The 22,955-nt window shown below is 48.1% G+C and overlaps 2 protein-coding genes and 1 long non-coding RNA gene across 3 annotated transcripts; 1 reads left to right on the top strand and 2 right to left on the bottom strand.

Moving 5' to 3' along the window:
* The first annotated feature begins 5,018 nt into the window (after positions 1-5,018).
* On the top strand, positions 5,019-8,167 carry LOC136662477 (uncharacterized). The gene is made up of 2 exons (XR_010794983.1): positions 5,019-5,164; positions 7,469-8,167. It is a non-coding gene; the product is annotated as an uncharacterized lncRNA (long non-coding RNA).
* LOC136662476 (nicotinamide N-methyltransferase-like) lies at positions 6,330-10,090 on the bottom strand. The gene is made up of 3 exons (XM_066639695.1): positions 9,937-10,090; positions 7,455-7,662; positions 6,330-7,190 (listed from the first exon to the last, which is right to left on the bottom strand). The coding sequence occupies exons 1-3, from the start codon at positions 10,088-10,090 to the stop codon at positions 6,761-6,763; spliced, it is 792 nt and encodes a 263-aa protein (XP_066495792.1). The 3' UTR covers positions 6,330-6,760.
* Positions 10,091-17,024: 6,934 nt separating this feature from the next.
* LOC136662196 (nicotinamide N-methyltransferase-like) lies at positions 17,025-20,882 on the bottom strand. Its single transcript, XM_066639314.1, has 3 exons — positions 20,691-20,882; positions 18,220-18,427; positions 17,025-17,954 (listed from the first exon to the last, which is right to left on the bottom strand). The coding sequence occupies exons 1-3, from the start codon at positions 20,842-20,844 to the stop codon at positions 17,525-17,527; spliced, it is 792 nt and encodes a 263-aa protein (XP_066495411.1). The 5' UTR covers positions 20,845-20,882; the 3' UTR covers positions 17,025-17,524.
* Positions 20,883-22,955: the final 2,073 nt, after the last annotated feature.

Genomic DNA, 22,955 nt, shown 5'->3' with positions numbered 1-22,955 from the left:
GTTTTTAGAAGAGGAAAACAGGAAAAAAATATTCTGAACCAAATAGTGTAATAAAATATTTAATAAACTATAACAGAATAACATTTGAACCATGTAAAGTGAACAGCAGTCAACAGTGGCATTAAGAACCATTATCACTGTCATTAACAAATGGAGAGACTTAAAGGTTTGAGTACTCTAGTTTTCTGGAAACCCCAAGAACTCATCATCGCTAGAGTCAGAATTTATGAAGCTCACAAAAGCAGGTGCACACAAATAGGGGATCACATTATCTTTCTGCTACAATGATGTTCTGCCAAATTCCAATCCACTGGGCCTCGTGCCCGCTTAAGGCTGATTAGTTTTCCTTGTGCAACTCACCAGTGCAGCAAGGAAAAGTGAGTCCAGTTCCAGTCCACAGATGCCAAGTAAATCAGTCCCATCAATCAGAGTTGCCAAATCAGAGCCAATAAGCCAAATTACAGTCCAAGGTCAGGCTCCAGGTAGGTCAGTCAAATCCATCAGGGTATCCAAGTCCAGTCACAATCCACAGTCAGATTCCAAATTCACTAAACCCAGTCAGTCTCCTCTCCTACCTCCAACCTGCACTCCTTCAAAACCCACAAACCCTTTCTGCCTCTGGTACTCCTTATATCCCTGAGGGCCCTATTGCCTTCCAGTGGCTGCAGCTGTGCAGCACACTCTGCTGGATGCCCAGGCCTTTCCCTTAAAGGGGTCACTGCTGACACCACATCTACCTCCTCGCCAGTTCTTCCGTGATTCCAATACAAATGAACAAGTGGAAAGTCCAACCACAACTTGAATTCTCAAGACACTACAAACCTCTGGATTTATGGTGATTTACCTGGGGCTTGTGCAATAAGCAAACACTGGCATTCTGACCAAGGAGACAGTTTTTTCTTTGTGATGGGGGGGGGGCTTACATTCAGATGCTGGATGAGGTGAGTGAAAGCGCCCCTCCCCTGCTGTGTGAGTGTGTGGGGGGCGGCAGAGCATCTGTGAGTGTAAGAGAAGGGGGGAGCCTGTGTGTGTGAGAGAGGGGGGAAAGTGTTTGTGTTGCAGAGAAGTTGTGATGCTGCAGGCTTGGAGGGGAGAGAGAGAGAGGCTGTGATGCTCCAGGCTTGGGGGGGGGGAGAGAGGCTGTGATGCTCCAGGCTTTGGGGGGGGGAGAGAGAGGCTGTGATGCTCCAGGTTTGGGGGGAGAGAGGATGTGGTGATCCAGGCTTTGGGGGGGGGGGGGGAGAGAGAGGCTGTGATGCTCCAGGCTTGGGGGGGGAGAGAGGCTGTGATGCTCCAGGCTTTGGGGGGGGGAGAGAGAGGCTGTGATGCTCCAGGTTTAGGGGGAGAGAGGATGTGGTGCTCCAGGCTTGGGGTGGGGGGAAAGAGAGGCTGTGATGCTCCAGGCTTGGGGGGGGGAAGAGGCTTTCCTGGGAGTAAGCCCCCCTGACTCTAATGGGACTTACTTCAGAGTAGGCATGCACAGGATTGGGCAGCGAGACTGCCACCCCACCCACGCTTTCCTGGAAGTGAGCCCCAGTGACTCTGAGACTTACTTCTGAGTAGACACACAGGCTTGGGCTCCCTCCAGCGCTGCCACAGTCCACGCGGGCGCTGAGGGAATGCAGGAGCCCCCCAGCCAGCTCAGCCTCTGACTGCCCAGGGAAGCCGAGCAGAGCAGAGCGAGCGGGCAGGGGGCGGGGCCAGGACCAGGGCGGAGGTTTTTTTTTGTTTTTTTTTTTTGCAGTATTCGCTCCATAAGACGCACACACTTTTCCCCCCACTTTTTGGGGCGGAAAAAGTGCGTCTTATGGAGTGAAAAATACGGTACATCATATTATTCTTTAAATCCAGCCCAATCCCGTTTGCAATCAGTTCTGTGTACCTCTGTTTACATGGGATTCCGCTTCAGAACATTGTAGCAAACAGGAGTTTATAGCGGACTCTTGCAAAATTATCAAAATTTTAACACTAGAATTCAGAGGCTTTGGGAGAACGCTAAATGTGTTGCAATCAGGGATGTGGTCAGGGGCAATGCAAAGACTGGGGCTCCCAGACTTCTCCTACTCTGACACTGACAGCAGGAGTGCTCAGGTATTGCCTCTGAACCTTTCTTCAGGTGACAGAGAAGAAAAATCAGGCTCAGCAAGGAACAAACTGAAACCTTTGATTAGGTGCATATGTTAGTGTCTAGGACGAGGCCATTGTCTTTCCAAAGGACCACCTGAGAGACTGTATGCAGCTCATGTGTGTAACTCAAGATTGAGAGGGGTGTCCACTCAAGGGCAAGCCTTCTCTATAGTGGTGCCAGAACTATGGAACTCCCTCCCACATGACTTTTCAGAGAGGGCTCAAAACATGCCTGTTTCATCTGGCCTTTGGCTGCTGAGTGATTATTTGCTCTTTAAGCCTCTGAAATTCTGCTGTGGCTTGACTCCCTACTCCAGTAGTTCCCAAATGTTTTAGCACTAGGACCCACTTTTTAGAGTGACAATCTGTCTGGGACCCACCGGAAGTGATGTCATGGCCGGAAATGACATCATCAAGCAAATAAAATAAAATAATTATAATTAAAGTAAAACAAATAATTAAATAAGGGGAGATGAGATGGGGAATTCAGCCCTGTTCCACCAAGTGAATGCTCTCTGAAGGCTGGGGAAGGGAGAAGAGGGCAGCAGATGTAGAGGAGGGGCTGCAAAAATGGCTCACTCTCTTCCACTGGGAATGGATCAGGCCTGCTGTTTCCTCCCTCCATGAGCTGTTTGGGTGGCACAGACAGCAAGATGCTTGGCCCTGCTACCAGCTTCCCTGGCTTGTGCCTGTTGGTGCCCAACAGTCTGGGAGGGCAGGACTGACCAAAGAGGAAGAGAAGAGCTTGGAAAGGAGACTGAGAATCAAGGCCAGGAGGGAAGAGGGGCTGAAGGAGACCAAGGCTCAGAGGAAAAGTAGCCCAAGTGAACTGCATGGCTGAGTAGGGAGGTCATATGGCAGTCGCTCCTGCTTCCCTTACTACATGTTTGCTTTCTTTAGGGTTTCTCCTTGAGCCTCAAACAGCAAGCAGGTGGAGCTATGCCAGCAGACCTTTTCCCTGTAGCTCATCTCTGCTGTTTAAGGTGAGTGAGCCTTGCTGATTCCAAAGCTGACAGTCTGGACTTTGTGGTCATGTCCTTCTCTGCATGGTCCCTCCAGTTTCCATGCACTTTGGTGAGCTGTTGAATCCTGCCATTGTTTGAGTCCTGGCCTCTGACACACGGGGTGCCCAAATTCACCTTGCAAAGTTCCAGGCACTGCCCAAAGCCTGAATTTAAAGGTCCATGACTGAGAAGCGTCTCTCTGTCTTGAAGGAGGGCTGGTTCAAGCAGCCTTTTCTGTCTCCAGGGCTGCAGAGGTTCCCTGACAACTTTGCAAAGATTTCAAGGAGCGCCACTGAATCCCATACTTGCTTTTCATTTCCTGTAGGGACTGATGGCCAGAGAAGGAGGCCAAGCTAAGAAGAGCCATCTGGCATGTTTTCAAATGTGACATCCATCAAACCAACCCAATGGATTGCCATCTTTTCTCCCCAGGACAGTTGCCTGCTCTCCACAGGAAGTTTGGGAGATATTCTCTGTTAATACCAAACTGTTAGCAGTAGAAGGGAAGGAAAGGATCATAAGAACATAAGAACAGCCCCACTGGATCAGACCATAGGTCCATCTAGTCCAGCTTCCTGTATCTCACAGCGGCCCAACAAATGCCCCAGGGAGCACACCAGATAACAAGAGACCTCATCCTGGTGCCCTCCCTTGCATCTGGCATTCTGATACATAGCCCATTGCTAAAATCAGGAGAGGCAGACTTTCTAAAATGGGGAAGTTGCACATACCCATCATGACTTGTGTGCTGTGGTGAGGCTCCCTGGAAAATTTAGTGCCTTGCATCCCCACTAGCTCTCTTTTGCACCTTTTCCATTTCCACTATGTCCTTTTTATGTGAGCAGTGAGGTGGCTAAGTTTGCAGATGACACCAAACTTTTCAGAGTGGTGAAGACCAGAAGCGATTCTGAGGAGCTCCAGAAGGATCTCTCCAGACTGGCAGAATGGGCAGCAAAATGGCAGATGCGCTTCAATGTCAGTAAGTGTAAAGTCATGCACATTGGGGCAAAAAATCAAAACTTCACATATAGGCTGATGGGTTCTGAGCTGTCTGTGACAGATCAGGAGAGAGATCTTGGGGTGGTGGTGGACAAGTCAATGAAAGTGTCAACCCAATGTGCGGCGGCAGTAAAGAAGACCAATTCTATGCTTGGGATCATTAGGAAAGGTATTGAGAACAAAATGGCTATTATAATGCTGTTGTACAAATTGATGGTAAGGCCACACCTGGAGTATTGCGTTCAGTGCTGGTCGCCGCATCTCAAGAAAGACGTAGAGGAAATGGAAAAGGTGCAAAAGAGAGCAACTAAGATGATTGCTGGGCTGGGGGACCTTCCTTATGAGGAAAGGCTACGGCATTTGGGCCTCTTCAGCCTAGAAAAGAGGCACCTGAGGGGGGACATGATTGAGACCTACAAAATTATGCAGGGGATGGACAGAGTGGCTCTTTACACTCTCACATAACACCAGAACCAGGGGACATCCGCTAAAATTGAGTGTTGGGAGGGTTAGGACAGACAAAAGAAAATATTTCTTTACTCAGTGTGTGGTTGGTCTGTGGAACTCCTTGCCGCAGGATGTGGTGATGGCATCTGACCTGGACGCCTTTAAAAGGGAATTGGACAACTTTCTTGAGGAAAAATCCATCATGGGTTATAAGCCATTATGTGTAAATGCAACCTCTTGATTTTAGAAATGTGTTATGTCAGAATGCCAGATGCAAGGGAGGGCACCAGGATGCAGGTCTCTTGTTATCTGGTGTGCTCCCTGGGGCATTTGTTGGGCCGCTGTGAGATACAGGAAGCTGGACTAGATGGGCCTATGGCCTGATCCAGTGGGGCTGTTCTTATATCTTTATATCCTTTTTATATCTTGTGAAGGGTCAGCGAGAAAAGAGAACCAGAAAGAGCAGCAAGGGATGAATTTGGCAGGGCAGGGGCTACAGAAGGGACTACTTTCCATCCACCCTAGAAGTTGGCTTTTCAAGTCTGTTAATGCAGACCGCATTTGCACCACTCCCCAAGGGGCACCAGGTAAGGCTCTCCCTCCCCCATTTGATGCTTGGGTATTAATCAGGGTTCATTAAAATGGCTTCTAACTGGCAGGTCAAGTGTGGAAGGTGACTCAGTCCTGGGCGCTTTAAGGTCATCAGTCCATAGTCAATAAACCTGGGGTCCATCATTCACCCATATACCTTTTCCATGATGCCCTTCAAGAGTGGGAGGAACAACAGGGAGGAATGGTCAGTGTTCTGGAGAGGGAGGAGTCAATGGCAATGGGTCCAAGGCAGGTAGGGGAGGACTTGCTAGCTCACCTCTCCCATTGAGGCAGCTACAGAGTGCCCAAGTGTGTGTGGATTTTTTCATCATCAGTGCAGTACAAGCTCTGATTTCACAAGCTACCCAAATAGCAGAAGAGTTCAGTGCAAAAAATTACACACCAGAGCACTCAGGCCCATTTTGGAGACCTCTGTGTTCCACCAGAACCATGCTATATAAAGACCCCAATGTGTGCCAAGAAGTGTTCTGGAGAGGGACCCCAATGTGTATATAAAGACCCCAACGTGTGCCAAGAAAAGACTCCTTCTCCAGGGTGTTCTGTATAACAAAACAGATGCCTTACTAAAATATCGTTCAGTCAATTTTACTTACAGAAGCAGTGTTCCGGTGAAAGAGTATTCTCCCAAATGTAACATCTTTGTTTTGGTGTATCTGGGAGGGTGTCTCTCCTTTGGTTCCTGCAGGGGTACAGCAGGAACCTCTTTGCCCCCACAAAGAGGTTTACAAAGGGTCAGAATTCCCAGTTGGGCTGCAAAGATCAAGAGGGTGGCACAGGTTTATTTATTAATTTTTATTGAAGGGATTTATATCCCGCCTTTCCTGTGCTGAAGGAAATGTCCAAGGAGGCTCAAAACTTCCATCAGAAAATGTCTAGTGGCCCATGGGTCCTGTTTCTACAGGCCTGATCTACATGTTGCTAGAGATACAACAGGAAATGACTCCTTCCCCCTCTTGGCTTTCACGTTTTCTTTCTTGCTCTACTCACACCTGATCCCGAACGGGCACACTGTTAATTTGGATTTTGGAGAAGCAAACCCCAGACAGGAGAATTCAGAGGACTTCTGACAAAAGTTAACGTTTACTCGTTTGCAAACGGGACCCCCACACACACAGGTGGAGGACCCCGAAGAGTTACAATGATGCAGGTTTTACAGGGTATTCTAGATAGGGGAGGGGTAACAAGAGCACACAAAGAGAGAAAATCATCCATGGGAAGAACAACAGACAAACAGGCAGGAAAACAACATTTGGCATTTGTTATCAGTTCAGGACGTTGATTTGAGAAGGGCAATTCGATGCGCATCGACAATTTGTTTACAGAGATATCCATTACAAAGGATCTGGTAGTCTATCACATCCCTTTACCCTAACCCTTTTATCCTTATTTATCTATTGCTTTCTGTTCGTCCTTGGGGCCCATACTAGGTTCCTTGTAGCCAGCTTGTTTTCGGAGAAGCATGTTAAATGCTGGCTGGTAACATTCTTGGACAAGGGTCAGAGAGGGGCACACAAAGGATTTGGGCCTTGTGGGTATTTCAATATTGGGAGCTGGGCATTTTGGGATCACACCTACATGACATTGCGCTTCTGGGCAACCAGTGCATACATTCCACTACTATCAGCAAAAGTCTGTGTAAATTGCGTTGCGGTCAAGTCAGACCAGGTGATATCAAAGCCTGCCTCCCTCACTGCACTGTTGACCATCTCCTGGTCCAGGTGGAGGCAGAAGAATCGATGCTGCCCGACCATGCAGAAGTTGTTTTTGAGAGCCGTCATCAAGACGAGGTGCCCCCCGGGCTTCACGAGAGAGTAGATGTTCTTTAAGGCCGAGCGGTAGGTGGGCAGGTCTTGGCAAGCTGCTTCCAGACAATAGAGAGAAGTCATGCAGCAGACCTGGGGCATCACGAGAGGAGCCAGGGGGTTGGCCTGGGTGACGTCACATTTCAGCACTTGACGGACGGTTCTCCTGACCTTCTCCTCCTTTTCTTCCCATTTCTCCCTGAGAAAATAAGAGGCTACATCAGAGCTGCCCACATGGGGTTGTTGCTTTTCTTCCCTGGGGGCTCCTTGTGTCATGATTAATGCCATGCCACGTGTGGAAGGCGAGGCTGTTTGCAAAGAACCATTTGGGTCTCCTTACGCGAATGCTCTCTGAAAGCCAGCTTGTGGCCAACCAGCAGTCACCTTGTGACACCATTCCTCAGCAGGAGATCGAAAGTGAAATGGTGCATTAAACAACCAACAACCAGTTTGTCCTCTGTACCTGTCCCCCTCCAGCTCACACACGTATTTCACCACCGGGCTCCAGTCGAAAGCATCCGGATCCTTCTTCAGCCATCTCTCCATCTCCTCCCAGTTCTGGTCGGTGTAATCCGAGGCGATGATCTCTCGGAAGGATTCGCAGGCGGAGAGGAACTGGTAGATGGTGGGGCCGCTTCCGATATCTAGCAGGGTGTCTCCTTTCATTCCATCTGGGAGGTATCACAAGAACCCACTGGTGCATCTCACATCAAGACAACATTTCTTGGACAACCAGTGATACATTGTGCATTCCAGACTCTCAGCATCGCTTATAAAAATGCCCTTAGTTTGGTTTCAGGAACTACTGCTTTATTTCATCTGCCAGTTTTGTTCAGATGGCAGAGGCAGTCCAGCAACACATGAAACAGGTGACAGAATTCGAGACTGCACTGATTTAGACCCCAGACCCATGCTCATAGTGTTGATTGCTTACCCAGGTTGGGGGGGGGACCCACTGCATATAGTAAACTAGTAGAGTGTTTCTCAAACTGTGAGTCAGTACTCACTTGGTGGATTGGGATGCATGAGTCCCACAGAGCCTCCTAGGAAAACGTGTGTGATGGAAAGGTCAGGATACTCCTTGCCTCAAGCCCTGAAGCTATTCAGAAATCAGAGAGCTGCTATCTGCAGTTTGAAAGTTTGCGTTGATATAGGGAAATAAAAGTCTGAGCATTCTTTTTCAGGGTGTGTTTTTCCCCACGTTCATCAATGACAGGTAGTGGAGGCAGGTGAAGGCTGGGTCAGAGAACTAACTGCACAGTCCTGTCCCTGCTGTACGGCTACCACTGCATCTAGCAGCTCTGCCAAGGCCATTGGAAATCTCCCCGGGGAAAGGGGACTTTCATCACCTTCCCCTGGGGTAAGTCCTAGACCCCGCCATGGAACTTCTAGTCTGGGCCGGCTATTTGCCAATGCAGACTTGAGAGCCTCTGTCAGGCTTTTCAGCCCAACACATCGGATATGGCGGAGCAGAGCTCCGCCGGTTCCATCCCACTTCTGGGTGAGTTCCTTCCCCTGCTCCGTACTTCCTCCTCCTGTTCCTTCCACTCCCCATCTTTTTCCACCCCAAAAATAATCACCTCCAGTCAATGCTGCAGGAGTGCCAGCCGGCCCTCCGTGCGGTGTGAGGCTCAGCCCTGACTAGTGCTGGCCGAGATAGCGGCCCCTCCTCTCTGGGTGCCGCAATCCTGCCTCACAGTACGTTTACGACACCCAGCACCAGTGCTGGAGTTCAGTGCTGGCACTGAGTTTGCTTAGCATTGGGCCCTAAGCCCCTCAAGCCTTCACTGGAGCGTCATTGGAGCTGCCTCACTATGGAAAAAGGATCAAGGTGTTTTTTCCCTCTTCTGCAATAAATAAATAAAAGATTACTTGCAAATAAAGTATTTCTTTCTAGATCAGTGCTTCCCAAACTTTTTAGCACGGGGACCCACTTCTTAAAATAACCATCTATCATGACCCACTAGATAAAGGGATCTAAAATTAATTAATTAATTGGTGCCCTGTGCTCCCGAGACTGCTAGAGACCTTACATATAGTATGTATGTACAGACATTTTCCCTAGAAACTGAGTTCAAGGACTGTTTCCCCAAACCTTTGCAGTCATTCCAGGATACTCAGAAGGCTGAACTAGAGAGCAAGATGTGCAGTTAGAGACTTCCAGGTCAGGCAAAAGGTTGAAACTGGGTTTACACTTGATCTACGGCACGTCCATTACTAGAGAAAATTAAAAAAAATGTGACATTTAATTTGGAGATATGAAGATTACCTCATCCCACAGGTTGGCTTTCCAACTAACAATTTTTTATCTAAAAACTGGGCAAGACTGCTTGCAAAGTGTTTTTTTAATGTTTCAAAAACTTTTCCTGACCCATCAAAAATTAGTTCATGACCCACTGGTGGGTCCTCACCCACAGTCTGGGAAATACTGCTCTAGATCATCCTTTTTTAAAGTCTCCTAAAGCTGGGTGGGTTCGTTAGCGTGTCATTTTAAAAGGTCCCAGCCAGTGCTGAAGTGTTTGAGTACCACTGAACTCACAGATAAGGGAGAAACTGGTGTCCTTGCTGACTGGCTCCAGGGTGTTTTTAAGTGGAGATGAACCATATGAATCCGCACAGACCTGCAAGCTCAAAAGGTACAATCTATTAAAGGCAATTGTGTCTTCAATAGAGGAGGGGGGCTGAGCACCCTCTGGAATAGGGTGCCCTTTAAGTCTGAATCCAAACTCCCCCCTCTGTTCCATTCCAAAGTGATGGGGGGGCAGGAGAGGAAGCATCAGGCTCAGAATTGCCCTTGTGTTGGGCTCTCTGAACTCCCTTCCCACAAGAATCACTGCAGAGAGGAAGGAAAACCACGCGCTCCCATTCTAGCACCTTGCAGGCGTACATAATTTCTTCTTTCTCGTCCAGGAATACACAGAGTAATCAACAACAGAGATACTCACCCAGAGTAAAAGCCTTGTGAAGACTTTTCAGATTGAACTTTAAAACATTGCTCTCCTCCTGATTGCCAGAGCTAAAGGAATAGTACATTTTTAAGTAATCTTTTGGAGCAAAATGCTGCCTGTAAACATCTTTCCCAGTGAAGTTCCCCTCCATGGTGCCTCTGAGCCTGCAAGTTCTCCGAAAAGCCCTCTGCTCCCTTCCCGGCTGGAATATTATGTTCCTTTGCCCAACTCCAAGGGCCCCACCCCAACCTGTCCCTCCCCCTCCACTGCTATTGGTTTGATATTCAGTGATGAGTAGTCCTTGGAGGGATCTGCTATTTCAAGATTTGCTATTACTGTCAAGAAATCCTGCAACTTCTGGGGCCTGCCCAGGGTCCAATGTCACGTTGGGTGCCAGCTGACTTTGCAGCTTCCAGAGATTCTGTGAAGAGCAGGCACCTGGCCTGGGGGGAAAGGATGGGCTTTGATGGACACTAGATGGGCCTGTGGCCTGATCCAGTGGGGCTGTTCTTATGTTCTTATATGCTCAGCCTGAACTCTTTTTGCTAACACTTTCTTACACTTTCCGTAATTATTTGATTAAATTATTAATTAATTTAATTGTACTGATTAATTGTAATAATTTAATGCAATTTAAAGAGTGGTGGTGTGCCAGAACCCATTTTAGTGCCTTATCATTATGCCTTGAGCTTAAAAAGGTTGGAAATATAGCCAGCAACCATTCTAAATGTGATGATGGTTTTAATTTTATCTTTGGGTATGTTATAGTAATTCCAGAAAGCGGACTCTAATGTTTCTGAAGCATTTACAAATCTGTTACCTATGCCCAGATTTTGCCTAAAAACAAAAGCAATCTAGAAAGAAAGAAAAACAGCACATGTTAGTCAATACGAAAGTCCTACGTCTTGCAAATAGGCCTGTCTTTTGCAGACAATTTTATTTGTGTTTTTAAGTGCAGGAATGAACAAACGAATTACCGTATTTTTCGCTCCATAAGACACACCTGACCATAAAATGCACCTAGTTTTTAGAAGAGGAAAACAGGAAAAAAATATTCTGAACCAAATAGTGTAATAAAATATTTAATAAACTATAACAGAATAACATTTGAACCATGTAAAGTGAACAGCAGTCAACAGTGGCATTAAGAACCATTATCACTGTCATTAACAAATGGAGAGACTTAAAGGTTTGAGTACTCTAGTTTTCTGGAAACCCCAAGAACTCATCATCGCTAGAGTCAGAATTTATGAAGCTCACAAAAGCAGGTGCACACAAATAGGGGATCACATTATCTTTCTGCTACAATGATGTTCTGCCAAATTCCAATCCACTGGGCCTCGTGCCCGCTTAAGGCTGATTAGTTTTCCTTGTGCAACTCACCAGTGCAGCAAGGAAAAGTGAGTCCAGTTCCAGTCCACAGATGCCAAGTAAATCAGTCCCATCAATCAGAGTTGCCAAATCAGAGCCAATAAGCCAAATTACAGTCCAAGGTCAGGTTCTAGGTAGGTCAGTCAAATCCATCAGGGTATCCAAGTCCAGTCACAATCCACAGTCAGATTCCAAATTCACTAAACCCAGTCAGTCTCCTCTCCAACCTGCACTCCTTCAAAACCCACAAACCCTTTCTGCCTCTGGTACTCCTTATATCCCTGAGGGCCCTATTGCCTTCCAGTGGCTGCAGCTGTGCAGCACACTCTGCTGGATGCCCAGGCCTTTCCCTTAAAGGGGCCACTGCTGACACCACATCTACCTCCTCGCCAGTTCTTCCGTGATTCCAATACAAATGAACAAGTGGAAAGTCCAACCACAACTTGAATTCTCAAGACACTACAAACCTCTGGATTTATGGTGATTTACCTGGGGCTTGTGCAATAAGCAAACACTGGCATTCTGACCAAGGAGACAGTTTTTTCTTTGTGATGGGGGGGGGGGGCTTACATTCAGATGCTGGATGAGGTGAGTGAAAGCGCCCCTCCCCTGCTGTGTGAGTGTGTGGGGGGCGGCAGAGCATCTGTGAGTGTAAGAGAAGGGGGGAGCCTGTGTGTGTGAGAGAGGGGGGAAAGTGTTTGTGTTGCAGAGAAGTTGTGATGCTCCAGGCTTGGAGGGGAGAGAGAGAGAGAGGCTGTGATGCTCCAGGCTTGGGGGGGGGGGAGAGAGAGGCTGTGATGCTCCAGGTTTGGGGGGAGAGAGGATGTGGTGCTCCAGGCTTGGGGTGGGGGGAAAGAGAGGCTGTGATGCTCCAGGCTTGGGGGGGAAGAGGCTTTCCTGGGAGTAAGCCCCCCTGACTCTAATGGGACTTACTTCAGAGTAGGCATGCACAGGATTGGGCAGCGAGACTGCCACCCCACCCACACTTTCCTGGAAGTGAGCCCCAGTGACTCTGAGACTTACTTCTGAGTAGACACACAGGCTTGGGCTCCCTCCAGCGCTGCCACAGTCCACGCGGGTGCTGAGGGAATGCAGGAGCCCCCCAGCCAGCTCAGCCTCTGACTGCCCAGGGAAGCCGAGCAGAGCAGAGTGAGCGGGCAGGGGGCGGGGCCAGGACCAGGGCGGAGGTTTTTTTGTTTTTTTTTGCAGTATTCGCTCCATAAGACGCACACACTTTCCCCCCCACTTTTTGGGGCGGAAAAAGTGCGTCTTACGGAGCGAAAAATACGGTACATCATATTATTCTTTAAATCCAGCCCGATCCCGTTTGCAATCAGTTCTGTGTACCTCTGTTTACATGGGATTCCGCTTCAGAACATTGTAGCAAACAGGAGTTTATAGCGGACTCTTGCAAAATTATCAAAATTTTAACACTAGAATTCAGAGGCTTTGGGAGAACGCTAAATGTGTTGCAATCAGGGATGTGGTCAGGGGCAATGCAAAGACTGGGGCTCCCAGACTTCTCCTACTCTGACACTGACAGCAGGAGTGCTCAGGTATTGCCTCTGAACCTTTCTTCAGGTGACAGAGAAGAAAAATCAGGCTCAGCAAGGAACAAACTGAAACCTTTGATTAGGTGCATATGTTAGTGTCTAGGACGAGGCCATTGTCTTTCCAAAGGACCACCTGAGAGACTGTATGCAGCTCATGTGTGTAACTCAAGATTGAGAGGGGTGTCCACTCAAGGGCAAGCCTTCTCTATAGTGGTGCCAGAACTATGGAACTCCCTCCCACATGACTTTTCAGAGAGGGCTCAAAACATGCCTGTTTCATCTGGCCTTTGGCTGCTGAGTGATTATTTGCTCTTTACGCCTCTGAAATTCTGCTGTGGCTTGACTCCCTACTCCAGTAGTTCCCAAATGTTTTAGCACTAGGACCCACTTTTTAGAGTGACAATCTGTCTGGGGCTCAACGGAAGTGATGTCATGGCCGGAAATGACATCATCAAGCAAATAAAATAAAATAATTATAATTAAAGTAAAACAAATAATTAAATAAGGGGAGATGAGATGGGGAATTCAGCCCTGTTCCACCAAGTGAATGCTCTCTGAAGGCTGGGGAAGGGAGAAGGGGGCAGCAGATGTAGAGGAGGGGCTGCAAAAATGGCTCACTCTCTTCCACTGGGAATGGATCAGGCCTGCTGTTTCCTCCCTCCATGAGCTGTTTGGGTGGCACAGACAGCAAGATGCTTGGCCCTGCTACCGGCTTCCCTGGCTTGTGCCTGTTGGTGCCCAACAGTCTGGGAGGGCAGGACTGACCAAAGAGGAAGAGAAGAGCTTGGAAAGGAGACTGAGAATCAAGGCCAGGAGGGAAGAGGGGCTGAAGGAGACCAAGGCTCAGAGGAAAAGTAGCCCAAGTGAACTGCATGGCTGAGTAGGGAGGTCATATGGCAGTCGCTCCTGCTTCCCTTACTACATGTTTGCTTTCTTTAGGGTTTCTCCTTGAGCCTCAAACAGCAAGCAGGTGGAGCTATGCCAGCAGACCTTTTCCCTGTAGCTCATCTCTGCTGTTTAAGGTGAGTGAGCCTTGCTGGTTCCAAAGCTGACAGTCTGGGCTTTGTGGTCATGTCCTTCTCTGCATGGTCCCTCCAGTTTCCATGCACTTTGGTGAGCTGTTGAATCCTGCCATTGTTTGAGTCCTGGCCTCTGGCACACAGGGTGCCCAAATTCACCTTGCAAAGTTCCAGGCACTGTCCAAAGGCTGAATTTAAAAGTCCACGGCTGAGAAGCGTCTCTCTGTCTTGAAGGAGGGCTGGTTCAAGCAGCCTTTTCTGTCTCCAGGGCTGCAGTGGTTCCCTGACAACTTTGCAAAGATTTCAAGGAGCGCCACTGAATCCCATACTTGCTTTTCATTTCCTGTAGGGACTGATGGCCAGAGAAGGAGGCCAAGCTAAGAAGAGCCATCTGGCATGTTTTCAAATGTGACATCCATCAAACCAACCCAATGGATTTCCATCTTTTCTCCCCAGGACAGTTGCCTGCTCTCCACAGGAAGTTTGGGAGATATTCTCTGTTAATACCAAACTGTTAGCAGTAGAACGGAAGGAAAGGATCATAAGAACATAAGAACAGCCCCACTGGATCAGACCATAGGTCCATCTAGTCCAGCTTCCTGTATCTCACAGCGGCCCAACAAATGCCCCAGGGAGCACACCAGATAACAAGAGACCTCATCCTGGTGCCCTCCCTTGCATCTGGCATTCTGATACATAGCCCATTGCTAAAATCAGGAGAGGCAGACTTTCTAAAATGGGGAAGTTGCACATACCCATCATGACTTGTGTGCTGTGGTGAGGCTCCCTGGAAAATTTAGTGCCTTGCATCCCCACTAGCTCTCTTTTGCACCTTTTCCATTTCCACTATGTCCTTTTTATGTGAGCAGTGAGGTGGCTAAGTTTGCAGATGACACCAAACTTTTCAGAGTGGTGAAGACCAGAAGCGATTCTGAGGAGCTCCAGAAGGATCTCTCCAGACTGGCAGAATGGGCAGCAAAATGGCAGATGCGCTTCAATGTCAGTAAGTGTAAAGTCATGCACATTGGGGCAAAAAATCAAAACTTCACATATAGGCTGATGGGTTCTGAGCTGTCTGTGACAGATCAGGAGAGAGATCTTGGGGTGGTGGTGGACAGGTCGATAAACGTGTCGATCCCATGTGCGGCGGCAGTGAAGAAGGCCAATTCTATGCTGGGGATCATTAGGAAAGGTATTGAGAACAAAATGGCTATTATAATGCTGTTGTACAAATTGATGGTAAGGCCACACCTGGAGTATTGTGTTCAGTGCTGGTCGCCGCATCTCAAGAAAGACGTAGAGGAAATGGAAAAGGTGCAAAAGAGAGCGACTAAGATGATTGCTGGGCAGGGACACCTTCCTTATGAGGAAAGGCTACGGCATTTGGGCCTCTTCAGCCTAGAAAAGAGACGCCTGAGGGGGGACATGATTGAGACCTAAAAAATTATGCAGGGGATGGACAGAGTGGCTCTTTACACTCTCACATAACACCAGAACCAGGGGACATTCGCTAAAATTGAGTGTTGGGCGGGTTAGGACAGACAAAAGAAAATATTTCTTTACTCAGCGTGTGGTTGGTCTGTGGAACTCCTTGCCACAGGATGTGGTGATGGCATCTAGCCTGGACACCTTTAAAAGGGAACTGGACAACTTTCTTGAGGAAAAATCCATCATGGGTTATAAGCCATTATGTGTAAATGCAACCTCTTGATTTTAGAAATGGGTTATGTCAGAATGCCAGATGCAAGGGAGGGCACCAGGATGCAGGTCTCTTGTTATCTGGTGTGCTCCCTGGGGCATTTGGTGGGCCGCTGTGAGATACAGGAAGCTGGACTAGATGGGCCTATGGCCTGATCCAGTGGGGCTGTTTTTATATCTTTATATCCTTTTTATATCTTGTGAAGGGTCAGCGAGAAAAGAGAAGCAGAAAGAGCAGCAAGGGATGAATTTGGCAGGGCAGGGGCTACAGAAGGGACTACTTTCCATCCACCCTAGAAGTTGGCTTTTCAAGTCTGTTAATGCAGACCGCATTTGCACCACTCCCCAAGGGGCACCAGGTAAGGCTCTCCCTCCCCCATTTGATGCTTGGGTATTAATCAGGGTTCATTAAAATGGCTTCTAACTGGCAGGTCAAGTGTGGAAGGTGACTCAGTCCTGGGCACTTTAAGGTCATCAGTCCATAGTCAATAAACCTGGGGTCCATCATTCACCCATATACATTTTCCACGATGCCCTTCAAGAGTGGGAGGAACAACAGGGAGGAATGGTCAGTGTTCGGGAGAGGGAGGAGTCAATGGCAATGGGTCCAAGGCAGGTAGGGGAGGACTTGCTAGCTCACCTCTCCCATTGAGGCAGCTACAGAGTGCCCAAGTGTGTGTGGATTTTTTCATCATCAGTGCAGTACAAGCTCTGATTTCACAAGCTACCCAAATAGCAGAAGAGTTCAGTGCAAAAAATTACACACCAGAGCACTCAGGCCCATTTTGGAGACCTCTGTGTTCCACCAGAACCATGCTATATAAAGACCCCAATGTGTGCCAAGAAGTGTTTTGGAGAGGGACCCCAATGTGTATATAAAGACCCCAGCGTGTGCCAAGAAAAGACTCCTTCTCCAGGCTGTTCTGTATAACAAAACAGATGCCTTACTAAAATATCGTTCAGTCAATTTTACTTACAGAAGCAGTGTTCCGGTGAAAGAGTATTCTCCCAAATGTGTTGGCACCACGAAGTAACATCTTTGTTTTGGTGTATCTGGGAGGGTGTCTCTCCTTTGGTTCCTGCAGGGGTACAGCAGGAACCTCTTTGCCCCCACAAAGAGGTTTACAAAGGGTCAGAATTCCCAGTTGGGCTGCAAAGATCAAGAGGGTGGCACAGGTTTATTTATTAATTTTTATTGAAGGGATTTATATCCCGCCTTTCCTGTGCTGAAGGAAATGTCCAAGGAGGCTCAAAACTTCCATCAGAATATGTCTAGTGGTCCATGGGCCCTGGTTCTACAGGCCTGATCTACATGTTGCTAGGGATACAACAGGAAATGACTCCTTCCCCCTCTTGGCTTTCACGTTTTCTTTCTTGCTCTACTCACACCTGATCCCAAATGGGCACACTGTTAGTTCGGATTTTGGAGAAGCAAACCACAGACTTCTGACAAAAGTAAACGTTTACTCGTTTGCAAACGGGACCCCCAAACACACAGGTGGAGGACCCCGAAGAGTTACAATGATGCAGGTTTTACAGGGTATTCTAGATAGGGGAGGGGTAACAAGAGCACACAAAGAGAGAAAATCATCCATGGGAAGAATAACAGACAAACAGGCAGGAAAACAACATTTGGCATTTGTTATCAGTTCAGGATGTTGATTTGAGAAGGGCAATTCGATGCGCATCGACAATTTGTTTACAGAGATATCCATTACGAAGGATCTGGTAGTCTATCACATCCCTTTACCCTAACCCTTTTATCCTTATTTATCTATTGCTTTCTGTTCGTCCTTGGCGCCCATACTAGGTTCCTTGTAGCCAGCTTGTTTTCGGAGAAGCATGTTAAATGCTGGCTGGTAACATTCTTGGACAAGGGGCACACAAAGGATTTGGGCCTTGTGGGTATTTCAATATTGGGAGCTGGGCATTTTGGGATCACACCTACACAGCACTGCGCTTCTGGGCAACCAGTGCATAAATTCCATTATTATCAGCGAAAGTCTGTGTAAATTGCATTGCGGTCAAGTCAGACCAGGTGATATCAAAGCCTGCCTCCCTCACTGCACTGTTGACCATCTCCTGGTCCAGGTGGAGGCAGAAGAATCGATGCTGCCCGATCATGTAGAAGTTGTTTTTGAGAACCGTCATCAAGACGAGGTGCCCCCCGGGCTTCACGAGAGAGCAGATGTTCTTTAAGGCCGAGCGGTAGGTGGGCAGGTCTTGGCAAGCTGCTTCCAGACAATAGAGAGAAGTCACGCAGCAGACCTGGGGCATCACGAGGGGAGCCAGGGGGTTGGCCTGGATGACATCACATTTCAGCACTTGACGGACGGTTCTCCTGACCTTCTCCTCCTTTTCTTCCCATTTCTCCCTGAGGAAAATAAGAGGCTACATCAGAGCTGCCCACATGGGGTTGTTGCTTTTCTTCCCTGGGGGCTCCTTGTGTCATGATTAATGCCATGCCACGTGTGGAAGGCGAGGCTGTTTGCAAAGAACCATTTGGGTCTCCTTACGCGAATGCTCTCTGAAAGCCAGCTTGTGGCCAACCAGCAGTCACCTTGTGACACCATTCCTCAGCAGGAGATCAAAGGTGAAATGGTGCATTAAACAACCAACCACCAGTTTGCCCTCCGTACCTGTCCCTCTCCAACTCACACACGTATTTCACCACCGGGCTCCAGTCGAAAGCATCTGGATCCTTCTTCAGCCATCTCTCCATCTCCTCCCGGTTCTGGTCAGTGTAATCTGAGGCGATGATTTCACAGAAGGATTCACATGCGGAGAGGAACTGGTAGATGGTGGGGCCAGTTCCGATATCTAGCAGGGTGTCTCCTTTCATTCCATCTGGGAGGTATCACAAGAACCCACTGGTGCATCTCACATCAAGACAACATTTCTTGGACAACCAGTGATACATTGTGCATTCCAGACTCTCAGCATCGCTTATAAAAATGCCCTTAGTTTGGTTTCAGGAACTACTGCTTTATTTCATCTGCCAGTTTTGTTCAGATGGCAGAGGCAGTCCAGCAACACATGAAACAGGTGACAGAATCCGAGACTGCACTGATTTAGACCCCAGACCCATGCTCATAGTGTTGATTGCTTACCCATGTTGGGGGGGGGGGGGACCCACTGCATATAGTAAACTAGTAGAGTGTTTCTCAAACTGTGAGTCAGTACTCACTTGGTGGATTGGGATGCATGAGTCCCACAGAGCCTCCTAGGAAAACATGTGTGATGGAAAGGTCAGGATACTCCTTGCCTCAAGCCCTGAAGCTATTCAGAAATCAGAGAGCTGCTAACTGCAGTTTGAAAGTTTGTGTTGATATAGGGAGATAAAAGTCTGAGCATTCTTTTTCAGGGTGTTTTTTTCCCCCACGTTCATCAATGAGAGGTAGTGGGGGCAGGTGAAGGCTGGGTCAGAGAACTAACTGCACAGTCCTGTCCCTGCTGCATGGCTACCACTGCATCTAGCAGCTCTGCCAAGGCCATTGGAAATCCCCTTCCCCTGGGGTAAGCCCTAGACCCCACAATGGAACTTCTCTAGTCTGGGCCGGCTATTTGCCAATGCAGACTTGAGAGCCTCTGTCAGGCTTTTCAGCCCAACACATCGGATATGGCGGAGCAGAGCTCCGCCGGTTCCATCCCACTTCTGGGTGAGTTCCTTCCCCTGCTCCGTACTTCCTCCTCCTGTTCCTTCCACTCCCCGTCTTTTTCCACCCCAAAAATAATCACCTCCAGTCAATGCTGCAGGAGTGCCAGCCGGCTCTCCGTGCGGTGCGAGGCTCAGCCCTGACTAGTGCTGGCCGAGATAGCAGCCCCTCCTCTCTAGGTGCCGCAATCCTGCCTCACAGTACGTTTACGACACCCAGCACCAGTGCTGGAGTTCAGTGCCGGCACTGAGTTTGCTTAGCATTGGGCCCTAAGCCCCTCAAGCCTTCACTGGAGCGTCATTGGAGCTGCCTCACTATGGAAAAAGGATCAAGGTGTTTTTTCCCTCTTCTGCAATAAATAAATAAAAGATTACTTGCAAATAAAGTATTTCTTTCTGGATCAGTGCTTCCCAAACTTTTTAGCACTGGGACCCACTTCTTAAAATAACCATCTATCATGACCCACTAGATAAAGAGATCTAAAATAAATAAATAAATTGGTGTCCTGTGCTCCCGAGACTGCTAGAGACCTTACATATAGTATGTGTGTACAGACATTTTCTAGACTCTCCCTAGAAACTGAGTTCAAGGACTGTTTCCCCAAACCTTTGCAGTCATTCCAGGATACTCAGAAGGCTGAACTAGAGAGCAAGATGTGCAGTTAGAGACTTCCAGGTCAGGCAAAAGGTTGAAACTGGGTTTACACTTGATCTACGGCACGTCCATTACTAGAGAAAATTAAAAAATGTGACATTTAATTTGGAGATATGAAGATTACCTCATCCCACAGGTTAGCATTCCAGCTAACAATTTTTTATCTAAAAACTGGGCAAGACTGCTTGCAAAGTTTTTTTTTTATGTTTCAAAAACTTTTCCTGACCCATCAAAAATTAGTTCATGACCCACTGGTGGGTCCTCACCCACAGTTTGGGAAATACTGTTCTAGATCATCCTTTTTTAAAGTCTCCTAAAGCTGGGTGGGTTCGTTAGCGTGTCATTTTAAAAGGTCCCGGCCAGTGCTGAAGTGTTTGAGTACCACTGAACTCACAGATAAGGGAGAAACTGGTGTCCTTGCTGACTGGCTCCAGGGTGTTTTTAAGTGGAGATGAACCATATGAATCTGCACAGACCTGCAAGCTCAAAAGGTACAATCTATTAAAGGCAATTGTGTCTTCAATAGAGGAGGGGGGCTGAGCACCCTCTGGAATAGGGTGCCCTTTAAGTCTGAATCCAAACTCCCCCCTCTGTTCCATTCCAAAGTGATGGGGGGGCAGGAGAGGAAGCATCAGGCTCAGAATTGCCCTTGTGTTGGGCTCTCTGAACTCCCTTCCCACAAGAATCACTGCAGAGAGGAAGGAAAACCACGCGCTCCCATTCTAGCACCTTGCAGGCGTACATAATTTCTTCTTTCTCGTCCAGGAATACACAGAGTAATCAACAACAGAGATACTCACCCAGAGTAAAAGCCTTGTGAAGACTTTTCAGATTGAACTTTAAAGCATTGCTCTCCTCCTGCTTGCCAGAGCTAAAGGAATAGTACATTTTTAAGTAATCTTTTGGAGCAAAATGCTGCCTGTAAACATCTTTCCCAGTGAAGTTCCCCTCCATGGTGCCTCTGAGCCTGCAAGTTCTCCGAAAAGCCCTCTGCTCCCTTCCCGGCTGGAATATTATGTTCCTTTGCCCAACTCCAAGGGCCCCACCCCAAACTGTCCCTCCCCCTCCACTGCTATTGGTTTGATATTCAGTGATGAGTAGTCCTTGGAGGGATCTGCTGTTTCAAGATTTGCTATTACTGTCAAGAAATCCTGCAACTTCTGGGGCCTGCCCAAGGTCCAATGTCACGTTGGGTGCCAGCTGACTTTGCAGCTTCCAGAGATTCTGTGAAGAGCAGGCACCTGGCCTGGGGGGAAAGGACGGGCTTTGATGGACATCACATTTTAGAACTTGTTGGATTGTTCTTCTTAGCTTTGCCTCCTTCTCTGACCACAGTCCCAAGTGGAAATAAAAAAGCAATAAGCAAATGGCGGAATTCAGTGACACTCCTCAAAATCTCTGCAAAGTTGTCAGGGAACCTCTGCTGCCCTGGAGGCAGAAACAAGGTACTGGGCACTATCTGCTAGCCAAGTTCATTGCACCAGAGAGAGTCCAGAGTTCAGACCACATCCTGCCCCCACCCTCCCATTTCCCCACCCCCACTCTCCTCCCCAAATGCTGCTGGCCTCTTTATGAAAATCAGTTGTGGGGGAGAAAAAAAAACCCAAGTTTTGTTCTTCAGAATTGGTTGTTGGGGAGGAAGGTGGTCTTAATTTCTGGGGTGACTCCCCCTTGAGAGCAGCCAGGCTAAAGGCACACTGGGTCCCCACCACTCTCCTTACCAAAGACAATGATTTGAGCAGTAGAGAACTTCTGACCCTGATCCAGGCATCCCTGAGGAACATCCCCATGTACCTGGGACTCTCCATTTTCAAGATGCAGCATTGTTGTCTGCCCCGGGGCTTGCAGCTCTGATCTACTCTCACAAAAAGACACTGCAATCCTATGCATGTCTGCTCAGAAACAAATCTTATGGTACTTGATGGAGCTTACTCTCAGGAAAGTGTGTATAGGATTACTGCCTGAGAGCCCAATCCTATGCATCTCTACTCAGAAATAAGTCTCATTATAATCAAGGGGACTTACACCCAGGTAAGAGTGGACAGGATTGCAACTTTATAGGGATAGAGGCATCTAAACTGGGCACTTAGAGAGGATTCACCTATCAGTGACTGGGGTGTGAAATGACAAGACAGCAAACTAGGGGTGACAGCAAACTCCATTGTCCTATCCTAATTTTTGACTCCTGCCGACTACGCCAATTTGTCCCGTCCAAATATCCCAACTCCCTTCTAATGCCCGCTTTTTGGCTAATTAACACCCTCCTTTTCCAAGAAACAACAACTGTGGTGTGCAAAGGAATGAACACAGAACTCCTTATCTATAGCAATTAACAAGAATTTATTGCTACAAACACAGACACTCCCTGCACGTCCTCTTGTCCAGAGGCTTTCCCTCCCCAAAACTCCACTTAACTCAGTGGGTGAAGGTTTGACACCTCCAGTCCAAGTCCACAGTTCAATCTCCAAAGCAGTCCAATCTTCCCAGTCCAGTATTCCCAGACCAACCTTCCCAGTAGCAGTCCAATGCAGCAGAGTGTGTGTCCAGCAGAGTCTCAGCAGTCCCTTCCTCTATCTTCTCCAGAAGAGTGTCTCCTCCAGCAGGGTCCTGGCAGTCCTCTTCTCTGTGTGTCCTCCAGCAGAGTTCTGGCAGTCCCCTTCTCCCAGTGTGAGTCCGTCCAGGTGTCCCTCTGGGTCAGGGTCCTCCCTCTGGTCAGCATCCCACTCTGGTCAGCCCTTTGCTCCTTCTGAAGCTGCCTTTTATCCTGCAGCCCCTTGTTAAGTCCAAATGCAGCTCAGCTGTGAGCTACCTCGTTAGGTCCAAATTAGGCTCTGCTGAGCCATCTCTTCAGTCCATGTCCATTCAAAGTCCCATCAAGGTCAAATGAAGCTCAGGTGTCCATCAGAGTCCCATTGGCCTTGATTGATTACAGCTGTGGAGCCAGCCCTGTCCTTCCCAGAGCTGTCAACCAGCTGTCAAAACATGGAATCGCTGTCAACACCACATCATCCACCTGATGATCTTCTGATCTTCCATTACATCCATCCACCCCAAGTTGGCTCTTC

The sequence above is a fragment of the Tiliqua scincoides genome, chromosome 11 (assembly GCF_035046505.1).
Source record: "Tiliqua scincoides isolate rTilSci1 chromosome 11, rTilSci1.hap2, whole genome shotgun sequence".
NCBI classification, from domain to species: Eukaryota; Metazoa; Chordata; class Lepidosauria; order Squamata; family Scincidae; genus Tiliqua; species Tiliqua scincoides.
Note: the sequence above shows the minus strand (reverse complement) of the source record. Positions and strands in the feature narration are given on the sequence as shown.

Excerpts from the sequence above, each read along its gene's own strand:
- LOC136662196 (XM_066639314.1), bottom strand. The coding sequence starts at position 20,844 with ATGGAGGGGAACTTCACTGGGAAAGATGTTTACAGGCAGCATTTTGCT. Across the intron at positions 18,428-20,690 it reads TCACAAGGCTTTTACTCTGG|ATGGAATGAAAGGAGACACC; the intron begins GTGAGTATCTCT and ends GATACCTCCCAG. Across the intron at positions 17,955-18,219 it reads TGTGAGTTGGAGAGGGACAG|GGAGAAATGGGAAGAAAAGG; the intron begins GTACGGAGGGCA and ends TATTTTCCTCAG.
- LOC136662476 (XM_066639695.1), bottom strand. The coding sequence starts at position 10,090 with ATGGAGGGGAACTTCACTGGGAAAGATGTTTACAGGCAGCATTTTGCT. Across the intron at positions 7,663-9,936 it reads TCACAAGGCTTTTACTCTGG|ATGGAATGAAAGGAGACACC; the intron begins GTGAGTATCTCT and ends GATACCTCCCAG. Across the intron at positions 7,191-7,454 it reads TGTGAGCTGGAGGGGGACAG|GGAGAAATGGGAAGAAAAGG; the intron begins GTACAGAGGACA and ends TTATTTTCTCAG.